This window comes from Ammospiza nelsoni, chromosome 19, assembly GCF_027579445.1.
Source record: "Ammospiza nelsoni isolate bAmmNel1 chromosome 19, bAmmNel1.pri, whole genome shotgun sequence".
NCBI classification, from domain to species: domain Eukaryota; kingdom Metazoa; phylum Chordata; class Aves; order Passeriformes; family Passerellidae; genus Ammospiza; species Ammospiza nelsoni.
In genome coordinates this window covers 9,814,819-9,840,722 of record NC_080651.1, presented here as the reverse complement: position 1 = coordinate 9,840,722, position 25,904 = coordinate 9,814,819, and the positions used below count along the sequence as shown (strand labels likewise).

Below are 25,904 nucleotides of genomic sequence, written 5' to 3'. Positions count from 1 at the left end.
TGCAGTAATTAATTGCTTAATTAGCCAACATTCATTCATTTATCCCTGCTGTAATTCCCCAGAGAGCAAGGCTGGCTGCAGCAGGGGCTTGTGGTGGGTCTGGATTATGGGTGCAATTCCAGGAAAGGAGCCTGCAGCTCTCCCTGAGCCCTCACAGGACCCGGGCCCTGCTCCCACCTCTCCATAAACACAGCTCTATTCCTAAGCTGTGTTTGGAGAGGGCAAACTTTGCCCTGTGCTCATGGAAATGAGCCGAGCCTTGCCACACTCCCGTGTCCCTGGGGGTGGGATGGATCCCAGACAATGTCAGGGAGCTGCTGGGAAATCACCCGAGGATGTGGAATACAAGGGATTCCTTGGAGCAGCTGCCCTGCCCTGAAACCTTCCTGTCCTGCTGCTCACCTTCCTGCAATAATTACAGAGAGCAGAAGAAATCCCCCCTTCTCCTCTGATGACTGGCCAACAGCCCAGGCCCTTACCCGGGACGCGGGGCTCCTCTGCTCCCCGTTTGTGTGTTTATCACATCCATAAACCTCATTGAAATGCGTCCATTCAATGAGGGGAAATCAGCACTCCACGCTGGTGGGGGTGATGTTCACACCCTCCCCATCAGCTCCGGAGAGAGGCAGCACCGGGGGAGCTGGGCTGGGCACCGGGCTGGGCACCGGGCTGGGCACCGGGCTGGGCATGGGCATGGCCCCGCGTCCCTGTCGGTGGCACCGGGAGCTGCTCCAGGGCCGGGAATGCCAGAACCTTCCTCATTTCTGTGTCCAGTGCCAGCTCTGGGGGCTGGGCCGGGAGCCCCGGCGGGCACGGTGAGGCTCGGTGTGCGACCCTACAAACCTGTAGGACTTCAGGGGGGCTCGGTGTGCCCTGTGCGACCCCACAAACCTGTAAGACTTGGGGGGGGGGGGGCTCGGTGTGCCCTGTGCGACCCCACAAACCGCTCACAGGACTGCGGGGGAACGAGAGGCTCTGCCGGCTCTGCCGCTCCTCTCACGGGCCGGGTCCGCCCTCCCAGAGGATGGAGCCCCTGGGGCAGGCAGGGAGCCTTGGGGCAGGCAGGGAGCCTTGGGGCAGGCAGGGAGCCCTGGGGCAGGCAGGGAGCCCTGGGGCAGGCAGGGAGCCCTGGGGACAGGGCAGGGAGCCCTGGGGCAGGCAGGGAGCCCTGGGGCAGGCAGGGAGCCTTGGGGACAGGGCAGGGAGCCTTGGGGCAGGCAGGGAGCCCTGGGGCAGGCAGGGAGCCTTGGGGACAGGGCAGGGAGCCTTGGGGCAGGCAGGGAGCCCTGGGGCAGGCAGGGAGCCTTGGGGACAGGGCAGGGAGCCCTGGGGCAGGCAGGGAGCCTTGGGGCAGGCAGGGAGCCTTGGGGCAGGCAGGGAGCCTTGGGGACAGGGCAGGGAGCCTTGGGGCAGGCAGGGAGCCCTGGGGACACGGCAGGGAGCCCTGGGGCAGGCAGGGAGCCTTGGGGCAGGCAGGGAGCCCTGGGGACACGGCAGGGAGCCCTGGGGCAGGCAGGGAGCCTTGGGGACAGGGCAGGGAGCCTTGGGGCAGGCAGGGAGCCCTGGGGCAGGCAGGGAGCCTTGGGGACAGGGCAGGGAGCCTTGGGGCAGGCAGGGAGCCTTGGGGACAGGGCAGGGAGCAGGCACAGCCCCGGGCCGAGCGGGGCAGCTCCGGTGCCATCTGTCACCGGTGCCACGGGCACGGCTGGGCCAAGTGGCAGATGGCAGCTCCAGCCGGGAGAGGGGAGCAGGGGGTGCTGCAGCACGGGCAGAGAGCCTTGCTGCCAGGGAATTCACTCCTGCCTGGTGCGGGGTAACTCACAGTGCACAGGGACTGAAACACGGAGTGCACAGCCTGGTGCCCCCTGGGATGGGATGGGATGGGATGGGATGGGATGGGATGGGATGGGATGGGATGGGATGGGATGGGATGGGATCCTGCAGAGGATGAAGGCTCGTGCTCCAGCACAGCTCAGCCAGGACAGAGCAGGGGTTTGCTGGTGGTCTCTTGTCCCCCACCAGGGATAAGGGGTGGGAGCAGCTCCCCAGCTGCACCCCCTGCTCCCCTCCTCCCTTTCCCCGTTTTCCTGCTGCAGGGATTGCACAGACACCGCTTCCATCCCACCCTTCATTATCTCTGTCTCCTGGAGCAGCAAACAGGGAAATGTGATTAAAGCCTCTCTCAGGGAGCTTATCAGCCTGTGGAAGGCCATGAGCTCCCTTGTGCTGGGAGAGCACCCTGGGCTGCTGGGGTGGCAGCAGCACGGCCGGGCTGAGGCTCCTGCTGCCTGCACCCCACGGTGCCCAGCCTGAGGAGAGGGGGGGGGCTGGGACAGCAGCTGGTGGCGTGTCCGGGGAGCAGGAGGGGCAGGAGGGAGGGTGCGGGACAGGAGGGATGGTGAGCACAGGAGGGAGGGTGAGGACAAGAGGGAGGGTGAGGACAAGAGGGAGGGTGAGGGCAGGAGTGATGGATGGTGATGGACAGGAGGGGGGAATGCAGGGCAGGAGGGGCAGGAGGGACGGTGCGGGCGGGAGGGAGCAGGAGGAGCAGGAGGGAGGGTGCGGGGCTGGAGGGATGATGCGGGCAGGAGGAGCCTGCTCTATCCCCGCGGCTGGGCCAGCGCTGCTCCCGCCGGCGCTGCTCTGTCACACGCTTTGCGCTGAAATTCGCTGCCCTGACGTTAATTGGCTTTGACCCATCTGGGCCGCCGCGATCGCATCTTGGAGGTTCAGCGGCCCCGAGGTGCTGGGATGGACGGGAGGGGACAGCCCTGTCGCCGTGCGAGGGAGCCAGAGGCTCTCGGACTGACCTTATTGGCAGCGCTGCTGAGGGCGGAGAGGATCCGCCCTGATGGGGATTTGGAGCTGCCTCTGGGCCGGGGGGAGCTGGGCAGCGTTTCTGTGTCCCTGTGTCCTACGGGGATTTGCTCGGTGCTGTCCGCGAGTGTCACCCTTCCTGTGCCCCTGGAAGGAACATCTTGGTGGCACCGTGCTGGGAACAGTGCCACCGGTACAGCAGTGCCAGGCAGGGAGCGCAGCTCGGGAGCTCCAGGGTCTGAAGGGAGTGCAGGCATGGGAGTGGTGTGGGAGCACCATGCAGGTGCAGTGTGGGAATGTACAGTGGGAATGTGGAGCGGGAATGTGGCACTGGGAGTGTGGCACAGGGAATGTGGCACAGGGAACGTGGCACTGGGAGTGTGGCACAGGGAATGTGGCACAGGGAACGTGGCACTGGGAATGTGGCACAGGGAATGTGGCGCTGGGAACCACGGCTCTGAGCTGTGCTGCTCCCCGTCCCTCTTCAAAGCAGCCAGAACTCTCTTCCCACCCCCGGACACCATAAAATATCTGCCTTTTCCATCCCGCAGTCATGGTGCAATTTAGAATGGAAAATCGGGGAGAGGAGTGCTGAGCCTGCAGCAGCTGGTGCCAGGAGAGATGCCAGGAGTGCCTGGCTCTCAAACATTCCCAGATCCTGAGAGAGCGTGTGGAGCAGCAGCAGCATCCCAGGGAGGGAAGGGCCCCCTGGGCACCGTCCCAGGGAGGGAAGAGCCCACACTGGGCATCAGCAGAGGCTTCGGGTTCCTGCCGCAGGAGCCCGGCTCCGTCAGCCCCATCCCTGTGCAGAGGGGTGTCCCGGCTGTGACCGGCTCCCGCTGCCCTGCCCGGGGCTCCCGGGCTGCTCTGTCCGGGCTCTCCAAACCTGCCCCAGTGCCGGGGGTGCGAGCCCCAGGGCCTGGGACAGCGGGGATGGGGGTGCGGGGTGGGAGCGGGGGCTGCAAGGGCTGTCCGAGGAGATGCCCGGACATGCCGGGGGCTGCAAGGGCTGCGGGAGCTCGGGGAGCTGCCCCAGGACACGCCGGGGGATGCCGGGGATGCGGGGCCGTGCCGAGGGACACCGAGGTGATGTCGGGCGGATGCGGGGGATGCTGGAGCGGCGCTGGGGCCGCGTCACGGGACCCGAGGGGATGCCAGGTGACGCTGGGCGTGCCAGGGGGATGCCGGGGCCACGCCAGGTGAGGCCGAGGCCATGTCGGGGGAGGCTGAGGGATGCCGGGGGGGATGCCGGGCCACGCCCAGGGATGCCGGGGGGAAGTCGGGGGGTGCCGTGGGGGATGCCCGGCTCCGGGCTCGCTCCGAGACCCTCCCCCGGCCCGGAGAGCCCGGCGGGGCGGGCGGCCCCGGACTACATTTCCCATGTCCGCCGCGGCCGGGGGCGGTGCGGGGCGGCGCGGGGGGCGCGGAGCGCAGGCGGAGGCGCGGAGAGGCGCAGGGGCGGCGGGGCCCGCTCGGCCCGGCTCGGCTCGGCTCGGCCCGGCCCGGCTCGGCGCCGGGCGGGGATGCGGGAGGGGCGGCCCGCTGCCCCCGGCCCCGCTGCCCGCCCGCACCGCCGCCACCATGAAGAAGCAATTCAACCGCATGCGCCAGCTCGCCAACCAGACCGTGGGCAGGTGGGGACGGGATGGGATGGGATGGGATCCATGGAATGGGATGGGGATGGGATGGGATGGGGACGGACCCAGCCCTGCCCACAGTCCCATCCCGCGCCCTGCCTGCTCCCGCCCGCCCCGCCGCACCTGCATCTGCCCGTTCCCAGCTCCCTGCCCGCTCCGTGCCGGCCCCACCGCCCCGATCCCATGTGTCCTGCCTGCCCCAGTGCCCTGATTCTGCCCCCTCCCCGCGTCCTGCCTGCCCCAGTGCCCTGATTCTGCCCCCTCGCTGCCTGCCCCACTGTTCCTACTCCCTGTCTGCTCTCTGGCAGCCTCACTGCCCTCATCCCACCCACACTCATCCCACTCCCTGCTTGCCCCTCCTCCCTTCCTGCCCCAGTGCCCTGATGCTCTACCTGTGCCACTGCCGCACTGCCTGCCCCACTGCTCCTGCTGCGTGCCTGGGTCCTGCTTGCCCCACTGGCCCCAATCCCACTCCCTACCTGCTCCCTGCCTGCCCCACAGCCCTCCTGCTCCCTGTGTGCCCCTTGCCCTGCTCCCTGTCCGACACCCTCTGTCCTCACTGTGCCCCACTCCCTGCCCTGGCCCTGCTCCCTGCCCCTCTGCTTGTCCCTTTGTCTGTTCTCTGCCTGCCCCACTGCCCCCGTACCCACCCCTTACATCCTTCTTGCCCATTCCCTGCCAGTTAACCCCTGCCTGCCCGCCTACACCTGCCCTGCCCCACTCCTTGTCCCCTTTACCCACTGCTCCCTGCCTGTCCCCCTGTCCTGCCATCCCATCTGTCCCAGGGCTGTGGGGACACGGCTCCGATGCTGTGGGGTGCCCCACTGCCCTGCCCGCCCAGCACCCCAGGATGGCCCTGCTGGCCGAGGGGCTGGGAGCACTCTGGGGCTCTGGAGCCGGAGCCGTGCCCACGGGAATGCCCACAGGAATGCCCACGGGAATGCCGTGTGTGCCATGCATGGCCAGGCCTGGGTTTGGCAGTGGCTGTTGTGTAATTCCTGGAGATTTTGTACCGGAGGGCGGGGGGGCGGGAAGAGGATTTATTTATTTCCCTTCCCGTGGCAGCACTGGGGCACTGGCACAGCTGGAGCGGTGGCTCCGTAGCCCCGCGGCATCGCCAGGGCTCCGGCTGGCACCGCCCGTGCCCCCGTGTGCCCCCGACACCGGCGGCGCTGCCCCGCGGCCCTGAGCAGCCACGGCCCGGCTGGCAGCGGCTGTGGGAGCGCCGGGAGGCGCAGGAATGTGGGCAGGTACAGCAGTGCCGGGCAGGGAGCACGGGGCAGGTGCGGGAGTGCCAGGCAGGTACAGCAGTGCAGGCAGGTACGGGAGTGCCAGGCAGGTACAGCAGTGCAGGCAGGTACGGGAGTGCAGGCAGGTATGGGAGTGCCAGGCAGGTACGGGAGTGCCAGGCAGGTACAGCAGTGAAGGCAGGTACGGGAGTGCAGGCAGGTACGGGAGTGCCAGGCAGGTGCAGCAGTGCAGGCAGGTACAGCAGTGCAGGCAGGTGCAGCAGTACAGGCAGGTGCAGCAGTGCAGGCAGGTACAGCAGTGCAGGCAGGTACAGCAGTGCAGGCAGGTACAGCAGTGCCGGGAGGTGCGGGAGTGCCAGGCAGGGAGCACGGGGCAGGTGCAGCAGTGCCGGGCAGGTGCAGCAGTGCAGGCAGGTGCAGCAGTGCCGGGCAGGTGCAGCAGTGCAGGCAGGTGCAGCAGTGCAGGCAGGTGCAGCAGTGCAGGCAGGTGCAGCAGTGCCGGGCAGGGAGTGCAGCTCGGGAGCTCCAGGGTCTGAAGGGAGTGCAGGCATGGGAGTGGTGTGGGAGCACCATGCAGGTGCAGTGTGGGAATGTACAGTGGGAATGTGGAGCGGGAATGTGGCACTGGGAATGTGGCACTGGGAGTGTGGCACAGGGATCATAGCACAGGGAATGTGGCACAGGGAATGTGGCACAGGGAGCGTGGCACAGGGAATGTGGCACTGGGAGTGTGGCACAGGGAATGTGGCACAGGGAATGTGGCACTGGGAATGTGGCACAGGGAGCGTGGCACAGGGAACGTGGCACTGGGAATGTGGCACAGGGAGCGTGGCACAGGGAACGTGGCACTGAGAGTGTGGCACAGGGAATGTGGCACAGGGAACGTGGCACTGGGAATGTGGCACAGGGAATGTGGCGCTGGGATCGTGCTGTGGGACCGTGGTGCGGGAGCACCGGGAGCCCGGCAGTGCCTCCGGTGGCGAGCGCCAGGGGGAGGCTGTTCCAGGACTCGCTGCTCCGTGTCCCGGCTCCACTTGGATGCAGGGAGCCAGCATGGAGCCCCTGTTCCCACTGGGGAGAGCTGCAGCTCCACAGGAGCTGGAGGGGGAGACTGGAACCTCTGCTGGGCCCTGAGCATGGCGTTTATTTTACTGTATTTTGTTTTGTATTTATTTATTTAATTTACTTTGGGTTTGGGTGGATTTTTTTGTCATTTCACTTGACAGAAAGAACTGGGGATGCTCAGCCCAGCCCAGACCTGGTACCCAACCTTGGGAAGAATTCCTGTGCCAGTCTGTGAGAGGCAGGGATATTTATCTCCGTGAAGTGGAAAAAGGAGGAGAAGCCAAAGAGTGGCTGTAGATCATTCTGAGGATGTTTTCTGCAAAGTGCTTTTACCTCTATTTGTGTTTGTCCGTCCCATCGGGACAGTGGCACCAGGATGTCACCTCAGTCACTCCAGCAGCCCTGGGAATTTCCCAGGATGGGCTCCCTGGGGATTTTTTCCCATGGGGATTAAATCGAGCACATGCAGGGTGGCACTTTGGGCTCCCCAGCGGCACCGAGGGGATGCCGCTCACCGGGAATGGTGGCGGAAGCTCGGAGGGGTTGGGTTTTTCCTCTTCGACTTTTCTGAGCATTTCATGCTGTGTCCCCCATCCCGGGGGCAGTGGTGGCCTTTGGGGCTGGATGTCACCTCGCTGGCTCACAGGGAGATGCTTCTCCAAGCCCCAGGACGGCCGCGCCTCCAAACAAAGCCTTTAAACACCGCGGGTTTATTCCTGGTGCTGCAGGAATGCCCGGCAAGAAGGAAGGACATTTCCTGCTTGCACGGAATAAGGGCAGAGGGAATAAAAGCACCGCCTGGGATTTTCCCAGCGGGGTTTGCGGGAGGGAACAGCGCCCTGTAAATAGCCGGGCTCCCCATCTGCACCTCGGGGTGCCCATGACTGCTGCCAGCAGAACCCCCGGGGCTTTCGGCTCCGGAGCCGGCGGATCCCGGCAGCCCCGGGGATATTTTTATCCTCCTCGCAAAGAGACAGCGCTGGCAGCCTGGAATATTCATGGAGCGAGCGGGCTGAGGGTTCTGTCCCTGCTCCAGCTGCCTCAGGGCTCTGCGCCCTGCAGGGGCTCCTCCAGGGCTGCTAAATCGGGATGGAAGCGAGCTGGGGATGCGGCCCTAGGGAGGGAAGCGCCGGGAGCAGAGGGCCCCGAGCATCCCGTGCCAAAGCACCGAGCTGGCCGCGGGAAGGCAGCGGGAAATGAGGACAGGAGGCTTTTCTGCCTTGCAGACTCTGTCTCCCATTTTGCTTTGCTTCCCTCGCTTTGCACAGCTGTGGGCAGGATGGAGGGAAGCAGCTGCAGCCCTCCCTGCCTGCTCCTGCTGCTGCTGCAGCCTGGCAGAGCCAGCCCTGGCCCCGGGTGGGCAGCGCTCCCCGGGCTGTGCCCCCGGGCTGTGATCACCGGGCTGTGTCCCCAGGCTGTGTCCCCAGGCTGTGTCCCTAGGCTGTGTCCCCAAGCTGTGCCCCCCGGGCTGTGAATCACTGGGCTGTGATCACCGGGCTGTGTACCCGGGCTCTGTCCCCCGGCTGTGATCACCGGCTGTGCCCTCCAAGCTGTGATTCCCGGGCTGTGCCCCCGGGCTGTGATCACCGGGCTGTGCCCCTCGGGCTGTGCCCCTCGGGCTCTGTCCCCCAGGCTGTGTCGCCCAGGCTGTGTCCCCAGGCTGTGCCCCCCGGGCTGTAATCCCCGGGCTGTGTCCCCAGGCTGTGTCCCCAAGCTGTGCCCCCCAGGCTGTAATCACCGGGCTGTGTCCCCCGGCTGTGATCACTGGGCTGTGCCCCCCGGGCTGTGATCACCGGCTGTGCCCTCCAAGCTGTGGCCCCCGGGCTGTGAATCACTGGGCTGTGATCACCGGGCTGTGTCCCTGGGCTGTGATCACCAGGCTGTGCCCCCAGGCTGTGTCCCCGGGCTGTGCCCCCGGGCTGTGCCCCCGGGCTGTGATCACCAGGCTCTGTCCCCTGGCTGTGATCACCAGGCTCTGTCCCCCAGGCTGTGTGCCCGGGCTGTGTCCCTCAGCTGTGCCCCCGGGCTGTGATCACGGGGCTGTGATCCCCCCACTGTGTCCCCAGGCTGTTGCACCATGTCACCCGCACCCGAGAAGCGCCAGCTGGGCCGCGTCCCCGCATCACGCTGGATGTTGCAGTCAGAGTCGTTTCCCAGGGAAGCTGAGCAGCGATTTGAGGATATCAATATTTGATGTTTTGCTTCTTGCCTGCTGAAAAGACACTGGGAAAAACCCGTGGCTCTGCCGGGGCTCGGCGGGTGCCGGGTTGAGCCGGGATCTGTGTCCCCAGGGAAGCAGTGGCCACGCGAGCTCAGGTGGCGGCAGAAGATGGGGACAGCGCGGCCTTGGGGCAGATCCAGCGTGGATGCGGAGCCCGGCGCTTCCAGGGCTGGTGCTGACACCAAGGGAGGGCTCCCTCCTCCCTCTGGCAAACGCAGAGGATGCCCAGTGCTTTCCCCAGGGGCTGGGGATGAACCTCACTGCCCAGCCTCCCCTCTGGGTTCTGGGGACTCCAGCGCCTGGAATGTTCTCGCCGGAGGGGATGGAGCTGGGCCTGTCCTCATGTCTGGGATGTGGGACAGGAGGGGATGGAGCTGGGGATGGAGCCAGGCCTGTCCCTGTGTCCATGTGGGACAGGAGGGGATGGAGCCGGGGATGGAGCCAGGCCTGTCCCTGTGTCCATGTGGGACAGGAGGGGATGGAGCCGGGGATGGAGCCAGGCCTGTCCCTGTGTCCATGTGGGACAGGAGGGGATGGAGCTGGGGATGGAGCCGGGCCTGTCCCTGTGTCCATGTGGGACAAGAGGGGACAGGAGGGGATGGAGCCGGGCCTGTCCCTGTGTCCATGTGGGACAGGAGGGGATGGAGCCAGGCCTGTCCCTGTGTCCATGTGGGACAGGAGGGTACAGGAGGGGATGGAGCCGGGCCTGTCCCTGTGTCCATGTGGGACAGGAGGGGATGGAGCCAGGCCTGTCCCTGTGTCCATGTGGGACAGGAGGGGATGGAGCTGGGTCTGTCCCTGTGTCCATGTGGGACAGGAGGGGATGGAGCTGGATCTGTCCCTGTGTCCATGTGGGACAGGAGGGGATGGAGCCAGGCCTGTCCCTGTGTCCGGGCGGGATATGGGACACACCCAGCCCCGGGAATCAGCACGGCACTGCCTCGGCTGGGTGTTTGTGCCTCCTCTCCACCGGTGGAGCTATTTTTAGGCTAAAGCAAGGAGAAATCAGGGAATGAGCACTGATAATTAAATAGTGATTAAATATTTCTGGGCAGGCTGCAGCGAGGGCCAGAGGGGTGTTTGGGCAGGAGATGGAGGTGAGGGGCTTTGTGGGGCACCATGGACATGCTCTGACAATGGAGATGGTTCATCCCTTCCCCTGCTGCAGATTCATCCCTGCTCCTGCTGTCCCCACACCAGGGGTAATGCTTTATCTTTCAGGGATTAATTGCCATGAAATCCTTGGAGTTCTGCAGGCTCAGGGTCAAATCCAAGGCCGGCAGCTCCCTGTTGTGGGTGGCTGAGGCACCAGAGTGGGACGGTGGCAGGGGACAGTGCTGGGTGATCCAGCCAGGAGAGTTGGCTGGCACCAGGAGATGCTCCAGGGAAGCAGCAGCTCTGCTGCACCTCCCCAGGCCAAGGCTTTGAAAACTCATGTATTTATTTGGGAATCAACAGAATTTGCTTGATTGGGGTTGATTTCTGCTGGCAGCAGTGAACTTGTGCAGCAGCAAAGCCCAAGCATGCCATGGCTGTGTCGCCTCTCGTTGGCTTTGGCTCCCCATGGTCACTGTCCCTTTTCCCAGCTGCCTGCAGGGACAGGGCCCGGGGTTGTGCTGGGAAAAATGGCTCGGGTGGAGGGGGAGGAGCAGGATTTTATTTGCCAAAAGGAAAGAGGAAAAGTTGGGAGTTGGGGATGCTGGCTGCGTCCCCAAGGGGTGCTCCTTCAGGATGATTGTAACTCATATGGAACGAAGTTTTGGGGAATTAGGGACCAGACAGGGAAACTGGGGGGTCCCTGCCCTCTCTCTTGGGAGGCAGAGGGACCATCACCCATCCTTGAATGGGATTGATTAGAGCCCCTTTACTTATCCCAATCCATAAAATGCTGCAGCCTGGCTGTTCCCCCTCTTCAAAGCCCAGTTCCTCCCTGGCAGGGAGCAGGGCTGTCTGTGCAGAGCTGGCACAGGGGATGCTCTCCACGGGGGTTTCTCACACTGAGGATGTCCTTTAAAACACATCAAGGCCATGTTTTTGTTATTCTCTTTGAAATGTTGTTTTCTGCTGCCCAAACACACCTCAGGGCATAGCCTGGGCTGGGATGTGGCTGCTGGGAGAGAGAGCTGCCCGTGGGACCTGGGATGTGCAAATCCCACCCACCTCCTGCCTGGGAGAGGAGAAAACAGGAAAAAAATCCCTTCTTCTGCTCAAGTGAGGAAGTGATTCCTGGGGAGTGAGCAGCGGGGACGTGCCAGTGGTGCCTCACTCCCTGCCACCTCCCACTCCTTCAGGAGGCTAAAAATATCCCAAGCTGGGACAGACGTGTGGCTGTGCCCGTGGATATTTGCTGCTTTTTTCCCTGTTTGTGCTAATTCTGTGTCACTTCCAATCCTGTCTAAATGAAAGTGAAGGTGATTCCCAGAGGAGGAGGAGAAGCTGCTCAGCTCTTGCTCCCAGGTGGGCAGTGCTCCTTAGAGAGGATCTAATCTGTTCATTTCAACAACTAATCTTTAAAATTAACATAAACAGGATTCAATTTAATTTAATTTATTTTTAAACCACCTTAAATCAGGTGCTGGGACATCTTTCATGGCCAAGGCAGATTTAATGCAGTTGATTTGGGCAGCCCTGGCACAGGTGCCCAGAGCAGCTGGGGCTGCCCCTGGATCCCTGCAGTGCCCAAGGCCAGGCTGGACACTGGGGCTGGAGCAGCCTGGGACAGTGGGAGGTGTCCCTGGGACAGTGGGACAAGTCCTTGCCATGGCAGGTGTGGCACTGGATGGACTTTAAGGTCCCTTCCAACCCAAACCACTCTATGATTTTGTGATTTGCGCTTTTTGCAAGGCTTTGGCTGAGATGGACTTGTGTGTGAGCCACTCCCATGTTGTGCTCACTGTCTGACCCTTTCTCTGTGTTTGCTCCTTATTTCCACTGCTCCAACATTTCCCTGTCTCCAAGCTGAGAATCCAGCTCGGAGGGCAGGAAGGGCCCAGGCTCAGGAAATGAAGGTGCTGTTTGCAGGATGGCAGCACCAAACTCTCTCTGTCCCCTGAGGAACCTTTAGGGACCGATTGGCTGAGTGACAGCTCTGCCCCAGCTCAAACTGACAGAGCTCGTTTTTCCAAGTGAAAGGATGCACTGAAGTTGTTAAAAACCCTGGGAAAAAGAACAAATGATCCGGATGTGATGGTTTAACTGAGCCTGAGCAGCTGTGGTGCAGGGCCCCGGGCTCTGGTTGCTGCGGGTCCAGGGGCCGAGGACGGCGGGTTTGTGTCTCCTGCATCCCGGCGCTGCTCCCTCGGGAAGGCAGCGGCTCTGGAGCGGTAAATCCGTCTGCAGTGAGCAGCAAAGGGTCTGGCAGGGCCCGGGCAGCAGCTGCCGTCTCCCATCCCATGGCTGCCCCCGTGCAAGGAGGCTCAGCCATGCGGGGAGCCCGGGGAGCCGCAGCCACAGCGCCTCTCTGGGAGCACTGCCCGCTTCCTTCTGGGAATCTGCATCCCTGCTTTCCTGGCAATAGCGGGAAAACAAGGCAGAGATGGGCAGCAGGCCCTGGAGTGGTGTGGTGCCTGGCAGTGACCGTCGAGATGCTCCATCATTTCCTTCCTTAGGGGATGAGGCATGGCTGGTGGGAGCAGAGAGCCTTGAATCCCCCCTGCATCCCAGAGGAAAAGCACATCCCGGGCTCCGTGGTGTGCAGGGGGTGCTGCTGTGTGTCCCACACCCTTCACCAATGACTCCTGTCCTCTTTTGTCCTGCAGAGCCGAGAAGACCGAGGTGTTGAGCGAGGATCTGCTGCAGGTGAGGCTCCCTCAGAGCCATCCCGGGGTGTCCATGGGAGCCTGGGCACCTCTCGGGGGGCTGCACTCATCAGCAGCTCCCTGGTGGTGCCACAGCATCCCAGCCACTCCAGGGGTGGGATCTCAAGTGATGGGATTCTGGGGTGATGAGATCCTGGGGTTATGGGTTCCCTGGTAATGGGTGATGGGATACTCCAGTGATGGGATCCTGGATGATGGAATCCCCGGGTGATGGGATCCTGGATGATGGAATCCCTGGAGGATGATGATCCCCGGGTGATGGGATCCCCAGTGATGGGATCCCTGGGTGATGGGATCCCCGGTGATGGGATCCCCAGTGATGGGCTCTGTCACTCCCACAGGTGGAGAAGCGGCTGGAGCTGGTGAAGCAGGTGTCCCACAGCACCCACAAGAAGCTGACGGCCTGTCTGCAGGGCCAGCAGGGCCTGGACGCCGACAAGCGCTCGGTTAGGGCATCAGGATCCAGGGATCTGGGGGACATGGGGAACTGGGGGGATCCAAGAATCTGGGGTATCCAGGGGGAACACAGCCCGTCTCTCTCTGCAGAAGAAGCTGCCGCTGACGACGCTGGCGCAGTGTCTGATGGAGGGATCGGCCGTGCTGGGGGATGACTCCCTGCTGGGGTAAGGGGGGCTGGGGCTGCAATGGGTCTGCACTGCCCTGGGATGTGTTGGGAGTGTCCCCAGCCATGCCTGTCCCTGCAGGAAGATGCTGCGGCTGTGCGGGGAGGCTGAGGACAAGCTGGCACAGGAGCTGATCCACTTTGAGCTGCAGGTGGAGCGGGACGTCATCGAGCCGCTCTTCGTGCTGGCTGAGGTGAGCTGTGGGTTCTGGAGTGCCCTTTGTGCTGGCTGAGGTGAGCCTGGGGTGTCCTTTGTCCTGGCTGAGGTGAGCCTGGGGACCCTGGGGTGTCCTTTGTGCTGGCTGAGGTGAGCCTGGGGTGCCCTTTGTGCTGGCTGAGGTGAGCTGTGAGTCTTGGGGTGTTCTTTGTGCTGGCTGAGGTGAGCCTGGGGTGCCCGCCCTGTCCCTGAGGATGTGACATTAGGGAGGTGCATCCTCACCCACCCAGCCCTGGACACCTCTCCAGGGCTGTCACCTCCTCCTGTTCCCTTGTGCTGCCACAGGTGGAAATCCCAAATATCCAAAAGCAGAGGAAGCACTTGGCCAAGCTCGTGCTGGACATGGACTCCTCCAGGACGAGGTAAGAAGTGCCTTCAAGGGTTTTATGAGAAATAAACCTTGCCAAGGCATGGGCGGCTCCAGGAGAGCAGCTCCCGAGCCCTGGCACCGCAGCTCCCCTGGGACAGGGAGCCCTGGCTGTGCCTCTGGGGGCTTGAGCCCAGCTCTGCAAGGAGCCACCATTTCTGCTCCTGTCTGCAGAACCCATGGATTCCTTTTCCTTGCCTGTTCTCTGCAGCAGAAGTGTATTTTTTTTTTTTTTCTGGCAGAAAGGGTTATTTTGTACTTTTTACCTTGTCTTGGTGAGTTCTGATGCAGAGCTGGGTGCTCCTGTCCCTGCAGTGACACCGAGAGGAGTAGGGATGACTCAGGATTGTCCCATGGCACCCCTGAGTCGTCCAAACACTCACTCCGGAGTGTCCTGGGAGAGATCTGAGAGCTGTCCACAGTCCCCAGCATCATGCCTAGGCTCTCCCATGCCTTTCTCCTCTCTTCCCGCCTGGATGTGTCTCCTTATCCTGCTGAAGGGAATTCCCTCCCTGCTGTGTGCAGTGCTGTGGGGCTGGGGTTGGGAGTGGGGCTCAGTCCCAGCTGGACTGGGATTGTCTCCGTGCTGCTCAGCTCTGGGGACCGTGATGACCCTGCAGGGCCCTGGGACATGGTCAGGCCCCGACTGTCGCTGTCCCTCCCACAGGTGGCAGCAGTCGGTGAAGTCCTCGGGTCTGGCCAGCAACCTGCAGCCCTCGGGGGCCAAAGCCGACGCTCTCAGGGAGGAGATGGAGGAGGCGGCCAACAGAGTGGAGATCTGCAGGGTAGGGGGCTGCCCCTGGCCGAGGGGTCTGAGGGAAAGCTGCAGCCTCTCCTCTCAGCCCACTCTGCACCTTCCTTCCCCTGCCTGTGCTGCCTCTCTTCTGGGCCCCAAACACACCTCAGAGGCTGGGGGTGATGCTCCCCAGCCAGGCAGGACATCCCCACTGCTCCATCCCCATCCTCCACATCCCGGAGCTGGAGGGGCTCCCATTCCCTGGCAGAGCTCAGCACTGGGTCCATCCAACCTTGGCAGAGACATTTCTCCACCTTCTCTGTGCTGGGTCATTGATTTCTGCCATTTTCAAGCACTCAGAGGGACTTTCCCCCCTTTCCTGGCATAACAGGGAGTCCAATCTCCCCTCTTTGTGCACTTTGGGGGGAGCTGGGCCCTGCTCAGGCTGCAGTGGGGGAGCTGAGCTCCCCTGAGCTCCCCTGAGCTCCCCTGCCACACCAGCCTTAACCCTGTGCCACCCTGGCTCCCGCTGGACCGAGCTGCTCCCTGCTGGTGGCTGGGGAAGGGCCCTGCTGGTGGCACCAGGGCTGCAGGGCAGGGACAGTGACAGTGACATAACCTCTGCCCCGCAGGACCAGCTCTCGGCTGACATGTACAATTTTGTGGCCAAAGAAGTCGACTATGCAAACTATTTTCAAACTGTAAGTGCCAACCCCCGGGCTGTCCCTGTCCCTGTCCCTGTCCCAGCAGTACAGTGACCCTGGTGCTGTGTCCCCACAGCTGATCGAGGTGCAGGCCGAGTACCACCGCAAATCCCTGGCGCTCCTGCAGAACTTCCTGCCACAGATCAAAGCCCAGCAGGGTGAGTGCCCACAGGTCTGTCCCTGCCTGTGGCACCGAGGGGCTGTGACTGTACAGGGACAGCTGAGCACCCTCCCTTTGCTTGTCCTGCCTGCATCCCACCTGCCCCAGAGCTGGGAGGGGATCCCATCCCCTTCCCCATCCCCATCCCCATCCCATCCCCATCCCCATCCCCATCCCATCCCATCCCATCCCATCCCATCCCCATCCCCATCCCCATCCCCATCCCATCCCATCCCATCCCATCCCATCCCCTTCCCCATCCCCATCCCCATCCCATCCCCATCCCCATCCCCATCCCATCCCATCCCATCCCATCCCATCCCATCCCATCCCATCCCATCCCCATCCCCATCCCCATCCCCATCCCCATCCCCATCCCCATCCCCATCCCATCCCATCCCATCCCATCCCATCCCATCCCATCCCATCCCATCCCCATCCCCATCCCATTATCCCATTATCCCATTATCCCATTATTCCATTATCCCATCCCCATCCCATCCCCATCTCCATCTCCATCCCCATCCCCATCCCCATCCCACCCCAAGGGCCTTTTGGGGAGGGGCTGCTGGATCTGGCACCACCCTCCCTCTCCTCTGCCCCCTCTGCCCGTCACAGAGGCGTGGGTGGAGAAGCCCTCCTTTGGGAAGCCCCTGGAGGAGCACCTGGCTGTCAGCGGGAGGGAGATCGCCTTCCCCGTGGAGGCCTGTGTCACCATGCTGCTGGAATGTGGCATGCAGGAGGAGGTGGGCACTGCTGGGATGGGGATGCAGGAGGAGGTGGGCACTGCTGGGATGGGGATGCAGGAGGAGGTGGGTGCTTCTGGGTTTGGGAGATGCAGGAGGAGGTGGGTGCTGCTGGAATGTGACATGAAGGAGGAGGTGGGCACTGCTGGGATGGGGATGCAGGAGGAGGTGGGTGCTGCTGGGATGGGCATGCAGGAGGAGGTGGGTGCTGCTGGGTTTGGGAGATGCAGGAGGAGGTGGGTCCCTGTGGGAAGGGGCATGCAGGAGGAGACGGGTCCCTGATGGAATTGGGGGTGCAGGAGGAGGTGGGTCCCATGTCCAACCCTTGCTGGGCACGATGGACGGGGTCACAGGTGTCCCCAACACTCTCCTCTGGCCAGGGTCTCTTCCGAGTGGCTCCCTCGGCCTCCAAGCTGAAGAAGCTCAAGGCTGCCCTGGACTGCTGCGTGGTGGACGTGCAGGAGTACTCAGCTGACCCCCATGCCATCGCAGGTGGGGCTCCTCGGGGTGGGGGGACCCCTCCAGGCACCCCCCAAGGGTACCCAGAGGGGGATTGGTGGCACCAAGTCCAGCTGGAGACCAGGAACCAGTGGTGCCGTCCAGGGGTTGACGCTGGCTCTGATTTTGTTCAATTAATCTTGTCATTAATTAATGGCCTGTCTAATGGGCCAGGGTGTCCGCTCAGTGAGCAGGCAGGTGACACAAACTAGGACAGTGGCTGCCCCAGAGAGGTGCTGCCATGCAGAGGGAAGGTGCTCAGAGGGGCTGCAGGGTGGCAAGGTGGGCACTGGGTTGGGGGTGCCACGGGCTGCTCCAAGATGGGGACACCAGTGGGTGCTCAGGGGGTGCTCAGGGGGTGGTGGAGGGAAGGCTGGGGGGACGTGGGTCCAAATGCCCAGGAGGAAAACCACTTGGTGCCCAACAGCCAGTGCCACCTGCAGTGCCAATGCTGTGTCCCCTGTGTGCCACAGGAGCCCTCAAGTCCTACCTGCGGGAGCTGCCCGAGCCCCTGATGACCTTCGAGCTGTACGAGGAGTGGATCCAGGCCTCCAAGTGAGTCTGGGCTGTCCCCCCATTCCTCAGTGGCATGGGCAGGGACAGCCTGGGTCCCCAGGGATGCTCTGGGCTTTTCCTGGCACAGTTCACAGCATTTGGGATCTTTCCTCTGGGCTCTGAGAGCCATGAAGTGCTGAGAGGAAATCCAAAGGGATTCTTTCTCCTTGGGACAGGTTTTGGGACTTTATTTACTTCCATAATGTTGGTGGCAGCCTGGGGGTCTCACAGGGTCGCCAGGGGTGGGGCTGGCAGGGTCCTCAGCCCCAGGGCAGGGTGGGGATGGGGGATAACACCCTCTCCCCTCCCTGCAGCATCCCAGAGCAGGAGAAACGGCTGCAGGCTCTCTGGAACGCCTGCGAGAAGCTGCCCAAAGCCAACTACAACAACATCAGGTGAGCCTGGGCCAGAAGGACACGCGGAGTGGACACAGGGGGTGAGGCCCATGCACTGATCCCTTTGGGATCTGCTCTCCAGGTACGTGATTAAATTCCTGGCCAAGCTGACCGAGTACCAGGATATCAACAAAATGACCCCGAGCAATGTGGCCATTGTGCTGGGACCCAACCTGCTGTGGCCACAGGCCGAGGGGTGAGTGCTGGGGGAGGGATGGGGGCAAGTCCTGCTGAGAATCCTGCTGGGAATCCTGCTGGGAATCCTGCTGAGAATCCTGCTGGGAATCCTGCTGGGAATCCTGCTGAGAATCCTGCTGGGAATCCTGCTGGGAATCCCACTGGGAGCCCTTCTGGGAGCCCTGCTGGGAAAACTGCTGGGGGAGGTCTGAGGGGCAGATCCTGCTGGGAATCCTGCTGGGAATCCTGCTGGGAGTCCTGCTGGGAATCCTGCTGGGAATCCTGCTGGGAATCCTGCTGGGAGTCCTGCTGGGAAAACTGCTGGGAATCCTGCTGGGAAAATTGCTGAGAATCCTGCTGGGAATCCTGCTGGGAAAACTGCTGGGGGAGGGCTGAGGGGCAGATCCCGCTGGGAATCCTACTGGGAAAACTGCTGGGGATCCTGCTGGGAACACTGCTGGGAACACTGCTGGCCTGGGGGGATTGCTGAGCTGCTGCCCCACCCCCCCAGGAACATGACGGAGATGATGACGACGCTGTCGCTGCAGATCGTGGGCATCATCGAGCCGCTCATCCAGCACGCAGACTGGTTCTTCCCGGGAGGTAGGGCGTGCCTGGGCACAGCTGGCCCTCCTGGCACTCCTGGGGAGAGGCTCAGAGCCCCCAGGTTTGGTTTGCCAGACCCCTCTGCTGCTGGAGCTCAGGCAGGGCTCTGGCACAGCACCGAGCCCATCCCTGCAGTGGCAGCACCCCCAGTCCCTCCCCTCCCTAAGCATGCCCCTCCCACCATCCTCTGTGCCCCCCAGAGATCGAGTTCAACGTGACGGGGAACTACGGCAGCCCCCTGCACGTGAACCACAACGCCAACTACAGCTCCATGCCCTCGCCCGACATGGAGCACGGCGAGCGCCGGCAGCACGAGACAGCGCGGCGCCCGCTCAGCGTGGCCACGGACAACATGATGCTGGAGTTCTGCAAGAAGGATGGGTAGGACAGACAGCAGGACACTGGGGTTCTGCAAGGATGGGTAGGACAGACAGCAGGACACTGGGGTTGTGTAGCACAGACAGCATGATGCTGGGGTTCTGCAAAAAGGACGGGTAGGACAGACAGAATGATGTTGGAGTTCTGCAAGGACAGGTAGGACAGACAGCAGGACGCTGGGGTTCTGCAGGAAGGACGGGTAGGACAGACAGAAGGACACTGAGGTTAGGTAGGACAGACAGCATGATGCTGGGGTTCTGCAAGAAGGACGGGTAGGACAAACAGAATGATGCTGGAGTTCTGCAAGGACGGGTAGGACAGACAGCAGGATGCTGGAGTTCTGCAAGGACGGGTAGGACAGACAGCAGGATGCTGGGGTTGTGCAAGAAGGATGGGTAGGGACACTGGGGACAGGATGGGGCAGCTCTGACACCACCCCAGGGGCAGCAGGGGAGGATGCTCAGCATCACTTTGGGGTGGGTGGCACTGAGCTGGTGGAGGTTGGGTGGTCCCAGGGTGCAGGAACCCCCTGATTTCCATGCCAGGCTCTTGGGGGGGCTCAGGTGAACCCAGGGCTCCATGCTTGTCTCCAGCCCACTGCAGATGGGAGTGGGGTGGCACATGGGGTGACACTGGGGCTGTTCCATGGCAGAGACAGGTGTCCTGCTGTCCTCAAGGCCTGCAGCATTTGCTCCAGGGGAAAGCTGCCCATTCCCAGCCTGTGCATGTCCCCCCTCCATCACACCTCACAGGGACCTCAAAGAGTTGAGTGGGCTCCAGAAAACACCCCAGGACTCTGCCCATCCCAAAATGTCTCCATTTCCAGGGGGTACCCCCAGCTGTCCCACCACTGGCACAGCCTGGTCCCTGCTCAGCCCCCCTCTCTCACAGCCCCTCGGCCTCACAGCCCCTTTGCCCGGCAGTGACCTCAGTCCCTGTGCACTCTGCAGTTTTAGAGGGTTTTCACAATAATAATCGTTTGTTTCTGCCCATGCAGCCTTAGGAAAATCCAAAGGTACCATATCCTCTGCAGGCTGCTGGCAGGGTGCTGGCAGGGAGCTGGGAGGGTGCTGGGAGGGTGCTGGGAGGGTGCTGGATGAGTGCTGGGAGGGTGCTGGTGGGTGCTGATTCTCAGGGAAGGGAGAGGTTGCTGGGGGTGACACAAACCCATCCCACTCTGCCCCCCCCTGCCCCATTGCCCTGTAGTTTCATTCCCAGCAGTTTCCCGGTGGAAGAAGTGTTTTTAGGGACCCCAAAGGAGTGGCGGGGGTGTGCTGACCGTGCCCTCCCACCAGGCAGGTGCTGACCCCCGTGTCTGTGTCCCCAGCATGGGCGTCAGGGTGATGGACACGTCGTGGGTGGCTCGCCGCGGCACCTCCGCGGGGCGCAAGGCGAGCTCGGCGCCCCCGGCCGCGCAGCCCCCGGCGCCGCCCGCCGAGCTGCCCCCCACGCCCCACTCGCCCATTCCCGAGCAGCCCCCGGAGATTTCAGCAGTGCCCTCTCCACCTCCCACCAGCTTTGGCTTCCCCCCGGCAGCCGAGCGGACAAGGTAAGGACACCTGAGGACAGTGGCAGCTCCTCCTGTCCCCGAGCCGGGCACCGTCCCCATGAGTGAGGCCAGCAGGAAACAGCAAGAAACAACCTCAGCAGGGGAGGGTGCTCTGCATCCCCGGAGAGGAGCAGAGACCCAGGGCAGCAGGACAGCAGGACAGCACAGCATGCCCAGCGAGGAGCAGAGTCCCGAGGCAGCAGGACAGGATGCTCAGTATCCCCACAGCCACCAGCACAACTCCACCCTGCCACTCCCATGAGAACCATGCTGCCTTCAGGCATATTCCTGAGGGCCCCTTGCCCGGGTGTCACTGGGCTCTAGTGGAATTCGGGCTGGAGTTGCTGCAGGAAGGTGCAGAGAAATCCCTTGGGGAACCCAGAGCCCTCTGAGACCTTCGTGTGCCCAGGGTCTGAGCCCGAGTTCAATCTGCACAGCCCACATGGGAGAAAGCTCCTAAATCGCACTTTTCTGCCCCAAAAGTGAAGCAGAGCTGGGCCGGGGTGCTCACACCTGGGGAGGGGCAGCCCCGGGAGGGTCGTGCCGTGGGACGAGCGCGGGGACTCGGCACCACGAGGGCTCCTGCGCCGCTGCCCGCGCCCACCAAGGTTTCTGCTCTTTGACGAATTTCCCCTCGCTTTGGTGTCACTTCTGCCAGTTTTTATGGTGCTTCTGTACCTTTGCAGCAGGGCTGACCCAGCAGCCGCCTGGCGCAGCGGCGGCCCCGGGGACCCCCGGCTTGGGGACTCCCCGAGCCCCCGGGCACGCTGTCCACCCTGGGCGCCGCCGCTGGGGCCGGGCTGTGGCCGCAGCCCCCCCGCGCCCGCCCCGCTCTGCTCCCTGCGCTGTCCCCCGCTGTCCCCGTGGCCCTGTGCCCCCCTGTCCCCCTGGCCCTGTCCCAGCCCGGCCCCGCGGCTCTGCCTGCACCCCGCGCCCCCCCTGCCCCGGGGCAGCCGCCCGCCCGCCCCCGCCGCCGGACCCGGCCCCCCGAGGTAACCGTGGGGCCCTGCGGGGGCTGGGGGGGCTGGGGGTGTCACCGCCGCCCGGGGGGACCCTGGGTCTGGTGGGGAGGGGACACAAGCGCCGGGGGCTGAGGAAGCCGGGGGGCGGGAGGGGGACAGCGGGTGCGGAGTGCTGGGTGCGGGAAGGAGCTCATGGCTCTCCCTCTTCTTCTTCTTCTTCTTGTTCTTCCACTGTTTGTTTTCAATTTTCTGTTTTATTCGTATGGCTCATCTTTTGCGTTTTCCTTTTATTGATTTTTTGTTTTATTTTTGTTTTATTTTTTAATAATATTTTCATGATTTTTGAGTTTTCTTTACTTTGTTAATTTTCCTGCTTAACTTTATCATTTACTTCTCTTGTATTTTCTGGTTTTAATTTTATTTCCAATGTTTAATCTTTGTTTTCCATTGTTTTAATTCTACTTTTCATTTATTTATATTTTATTTAATTTTTTAACTTTACTTTTACTTTTTATTCTTTGCCTTTATATGCTTGAAACCTTTCCTTTCCTTTCCTTTCCTTTCCTTTCCTTTCCTTTCCTTTCCTTTCCTTTCCTTTCCTTTCCTTTCCTTTCCTTTCCTTTCCTTTCCTTTCCTTTCCTTTCCTTTCCTTTCCTTTCCTTTCCTTTCCTTTCCTTTCCTTTCCTTTCCTTTCCTTTCCTTTCTTCTTCCTTTTTTTGTGTTTTTTCCCCCCCCTTTTTTCTTCCTTTTTCTTCCATTTCTTTTTTTTTTCCCCTTTTCTTTCCCTTTCCCTCTTTCCTTTTTCCCATTTCGCGAGGTTTTTTTCTCTTTTTTCCCCCGTTTTCTGTCCATCTGTCTTTTGGCTGTTCTTTCCCGTTCTGTCTCTCCCCCGTGCCCGTTCCGTGCCCCGTGCCCGCCCCAGCACTTTCAGGCCCCCGGAGCTGTCCCCGGGGCCGCCCCCCGAGCAGAGCCCGCACTCGCTGCGCAAAGGTAGGACCGGACCGGGCCGGGGGGACCGGGGGGTGCCCGCGGTGGCGCGGCCCTGACCCGCCGCTGTCGCCGTGTCTGTCCCGCAGGGGCCAAGAAGCTGGCGCCCATCCCGTCCCCGGCCAGCCTGTCCCCGACGCCCCCCAGCACCCCGTCCCCGTACGGCCCCCCCGGAGCCCCCCCGGGCGCGGGGCCGCCCCCGCTGCTGCCGTCCCCCGCCGCCGCCGCCGCCCCCCGCGCCCGGGCCGCCCCCAAGGCGCGGCCGCGCCCCGCGCTGCCCCCCCCGCCGCAGCCGCCCCCGGCCGCCCCCGCGCCCCCCCAGCCCCCGGAGCCGCCCCGCACGGACAGCGCGGCGCCCGGGGACGGCGCCATCACAGGTAACCCCGGGGGAGGGTCCCGGGAGGGGGGCAGAGACCCCCGGCACGGGGACGGTGGCCCTGAGGAGGCAGCAGTGTGCCCTGGAAGGTGGGCGTGTCCCCTGGGAGGTGGCACCCTCCCCGCAGAGGTGGAACTGGAAAGGCAAAAATGTGCCCGGGAAGGTGGCGGTGTTCCCCAGGAAGGTGACAATGTCCCTGGAAAGGCAGAACTGTCCCCAAGACGGTGGTGATGAGCCCAGGGAGGTGCCAAGGCATCGGGAAGCTGGCAGTGTCCCCTGGGAGGTGGCAGTGTCACCAGGAATGTGGCATCCCCGCAGCTGTGCTGCTGTCCCTACTGCTCTCCCTGGGCCCTGGTGGTGCCGTGTCCCCCGGGGTCCCTGCGCTGCTGCAGGGGACAGCCAGGGGCGTGCTTGGGAAGTGCAGGTGGCATTGGGGACTACAGAGGACACAGAGGCCGGGGGAGTGTCCCAGTGTCCCTTCTGTGCGGTCTGGCAGGACTCAGGGCTCTGTCCCCGCGTGCCTGCCCTGCCTGTGAGGGGTGGGCAGGCACGAGTGGCAGAGAGGGAGTGGTCACTCTGTCCCCAGGGGCTGCCACCTGCCTTTGGGTGGCACTGGCACCGGTGTGGCTCTGCCAACGCATTGCTGTGGGCCTGGCAGGGCACCCTGGCATGGATGCAGCCCTGACATCACACCTGGCAGCACCCCTGGCTCAGGTGCAGCTCCCCTGTGCCATTGTGGGACAAGATCCCTGAGCCACATCCCTGAGAAATATCCCTGGGCAACATCCCTGGGCAATGTCCCTAAGAAATGTCCCTTGTATAATGTCCCTGGGCAATGTCCCTGAGCAACGTCCTTGAGCTGGGCAGGGGTGGCAGAGGTGCTTCTTCTGTCTGAGGGGGTTGCTCTGCTCTCAGCAAGGGACACGGTGACACTGCCTGCTGTGGCTATGGTCACCCTGTCACTTCACACGTGCAGCCTCACCCTGCGGGTCACCTGGGAGAGGGGACAGAGGTGTCACCTGCGCTCGGTGCGACATGGGCAGTGTGTGGGGATAGCTGGTGTCACCTGCCCTCAGTGGGACAGGGCTTCAGGGGACACGGGCAGTGTGTGGGGACAGTGGTGTCACCTGCGCTTCATGGGACACGGGCAGTGTGTGGGGACAGCTGGTGTCACTGCCCTGACTCGGGTGGGATCCACAGAGCAGAGGGCGGTGGTGCCACCCCCGGTGGTGACAGTGACACGGTGCCAGCCCGGTGGGTGTCCCCATCTCTGTGCCCTCCCGCAGGTCTGCTCCGTTTTGAGGTCCCCTCCCTCCACGTGTCCCCGGACGCCGCCCTGTGCCGGGACCCGCCCGAGGCAGCTCAGAGACTCTCGGGGCCGAGCCTGACCCCGCGGCAGGAGGAGGAGGAATCGGAGAGCACAGCCCTATGACAGTGTCCCTGTCCCCAAGCTCATCCGTGCGGCACCCAGGGCCAGCCCCGGCCACCGGCACCCAGGGCCACGGGGCCATTTTGGGTGGCAAAGCGCCCGGTTTGGGGGCGGCCGCCGTTCTTTATTTCATTTTTGTTCGCCTTATCCAGACTTTGCCTTGGAACCGGGTGCCTGCCCCCCTGCCCCGCAGCACCCACGACCCTGGGGCGGTGCCACCACGTCCCCCATGCCCCGAGGCGGGTGCCACTGGGTGCTGGCCAGGTGACAAGGAGCTCGCCGGCGCTTTGCAGTGGCATTTCCTTTCTTCGGCTTCTTCCCCCCCTGCTTGTTTGGGAGCAGGATGGGACCTGACCAGCAATAACCCGGGGATGCAGGATGTGCCCCCCCGGCTCTCGGGGTGCTGGCGGGGGAGGCGCATGTCCCTCGGCACCCGCTGTCCCCGGGGCTTGGTGGCTTTGGTCGTGCATGCACAGACAAATTAACCTTTATCCTTTCCAGAGAGAGAAGAGCTGTATATATATATATCGGCAGAGATATATATATATATATATTCTATATTTGTATAGAGAGAGAGAAACTATAGAGAGATTTGTTTTATGTGGAGCCATTCCCGCCCGGCCGGGGCGAGAGGGAGGATGGAAATGGCAGCGCTTCGCCCCCGCCCCGCTCGCGCCGTGCCCCCCGCCCCAGGTGGGCACCGGGGGGCACCAGCACCCCAAAGCAATCAATAAATCCAATAAATCCGTGTGCCACTCGCTGAGAACCGCCCGGCGGCGCTGGCCCTTCCTTCCTGCCCCCGCCTTGGGGGGAGGACTGGGAGGTGGAGAGCGTTTGGGGGATAAAATGGTGGTTTGGTGTTTTATAGGGAACTTTACGGGTCTGGTGCCATGGGATGGGGCAGGGTCCCCCTCCCCCAGAAACAGCCACCGCACATGGCAGGGTCCAGCCGGAGTGACCCCTGATCCCGGGCTGATCCCCACTGCAGGACCAGGACCAGCCCTAAGGGACTCAGAGCCCTTTTCCTCTGGGATGGACACTGGGTTTGTTTCACGTGTCTTTAATAGAAACCGCCGGCGGTGGGGCAGAGCCCCGTACAAAAGCTGGCTGCAGGAATCGGGGATTGCATAGACCGAGGTGTGGGGGACCCCCCACCCTCAAATAGTCGCCTTTTAGAAAACAAAAAGCGTCTCTGAATAAAACTCTCCTGGTACAATAAATACTCTGGTGCTGCAGAGCTGGGGACCATGCACCCGCCTGCCCTGTTTGGGATGGCCCGGAGCTGGGAGACCCCTGGGTTCAGAGCCGCCACTTGGGGATGAACCCAGGTCTGAAACCCCCAGCTAGGGATGGTCCTGGTTTGGAATGCTTCTGGATCGGGACCCGGGGTGCCCTGGGTCAGGCAGGAGGCCCCATGTCAGGATTCCATTTGGGAGCCTCTGGGTCAGGGTAGCCTGGTTTGGTTTTCCCCCAGCACAGAAGTCCCTGGGCTGGGAGCCCCCAGGTCGGGACAACCCCAGTCAGGACGTTCCTGGTTTTGGATCCCTGGTTCAGGCACCCTTGTGATGAGACACCCCTGTTGGGGAGCTCCCCGATCCGTTCAGGACCTGCTGTACAGCTGCTGGGGTGGTG

General features: G+C 62.8%; 1 protein-coding gene across 1 annotated transcript; it reads left to right on the top strand.

The window, feature by feature from the left end:
• Positions 1–4,419: 4,419 nt before the first annotated feature.
• ARHGAP44 (Rho GTPase activating protein 44) lies at positions 4,420–25,040 on the top strand. The gene is made up of 21 exons (XM_059486112.1): positions 4,420–4,451; positions 12,749–12,788; positions 13,150–13,254; positions 13,355–13,431; positions 13,513–13,624; positions 13,933–14,009; positions 14,682–14,799; positions 15,383–15,451; positions 15,531–15,612; positions 16,233–16,360; positions 16,741–16,852; positions 17,332–17,413; positions 17,728–17,808; positions 17,891–18,004; positions 18,497–18,588; positions 18,792–18,972; positions 19,967–19,984; positions 20,297–20,518; positions 22,403–22,470; positions 22,557–22,844; positions 24,130–25,040. The coding sequence occupies exons 1-21, from the start codon at positions 4,420–4,422 to the stop codon at positions 24,273–24,275; spliced, it is 2,244 nt and encodes a 747-aa protein (XP_059342095.1). The 3' UTR covers positions 24,276–25,040.
• The last annotated feature ends 864 nt before the right edge of the window (positions 25,041–25,904 follow it).

Excerpts from the sequence above, each read along its gene's own strand:
- ARHGAP44 (XM_059486112.1), top strand. The coding sequence starts at position 4,420 with ATGCGCCAGCTCGCCAACCAGACCGTGGGCAG. Across the intron at positions 13,432-13,512 it reads GGGGATGACTCCCTGCTGGG|GAAGATGCTGCGGCTGTGCG; the intron begins GTAAGGGGGGCT and ends CTGTCCCTGCAG. Across the intron at positions 18,005-18,496 it reads CTGTGGCCACAGGCCGAGGG|GAACATGACGGAGATGATGA; the intron begins GTGAGTGCTGGG and ends CCACCCCCCCAG.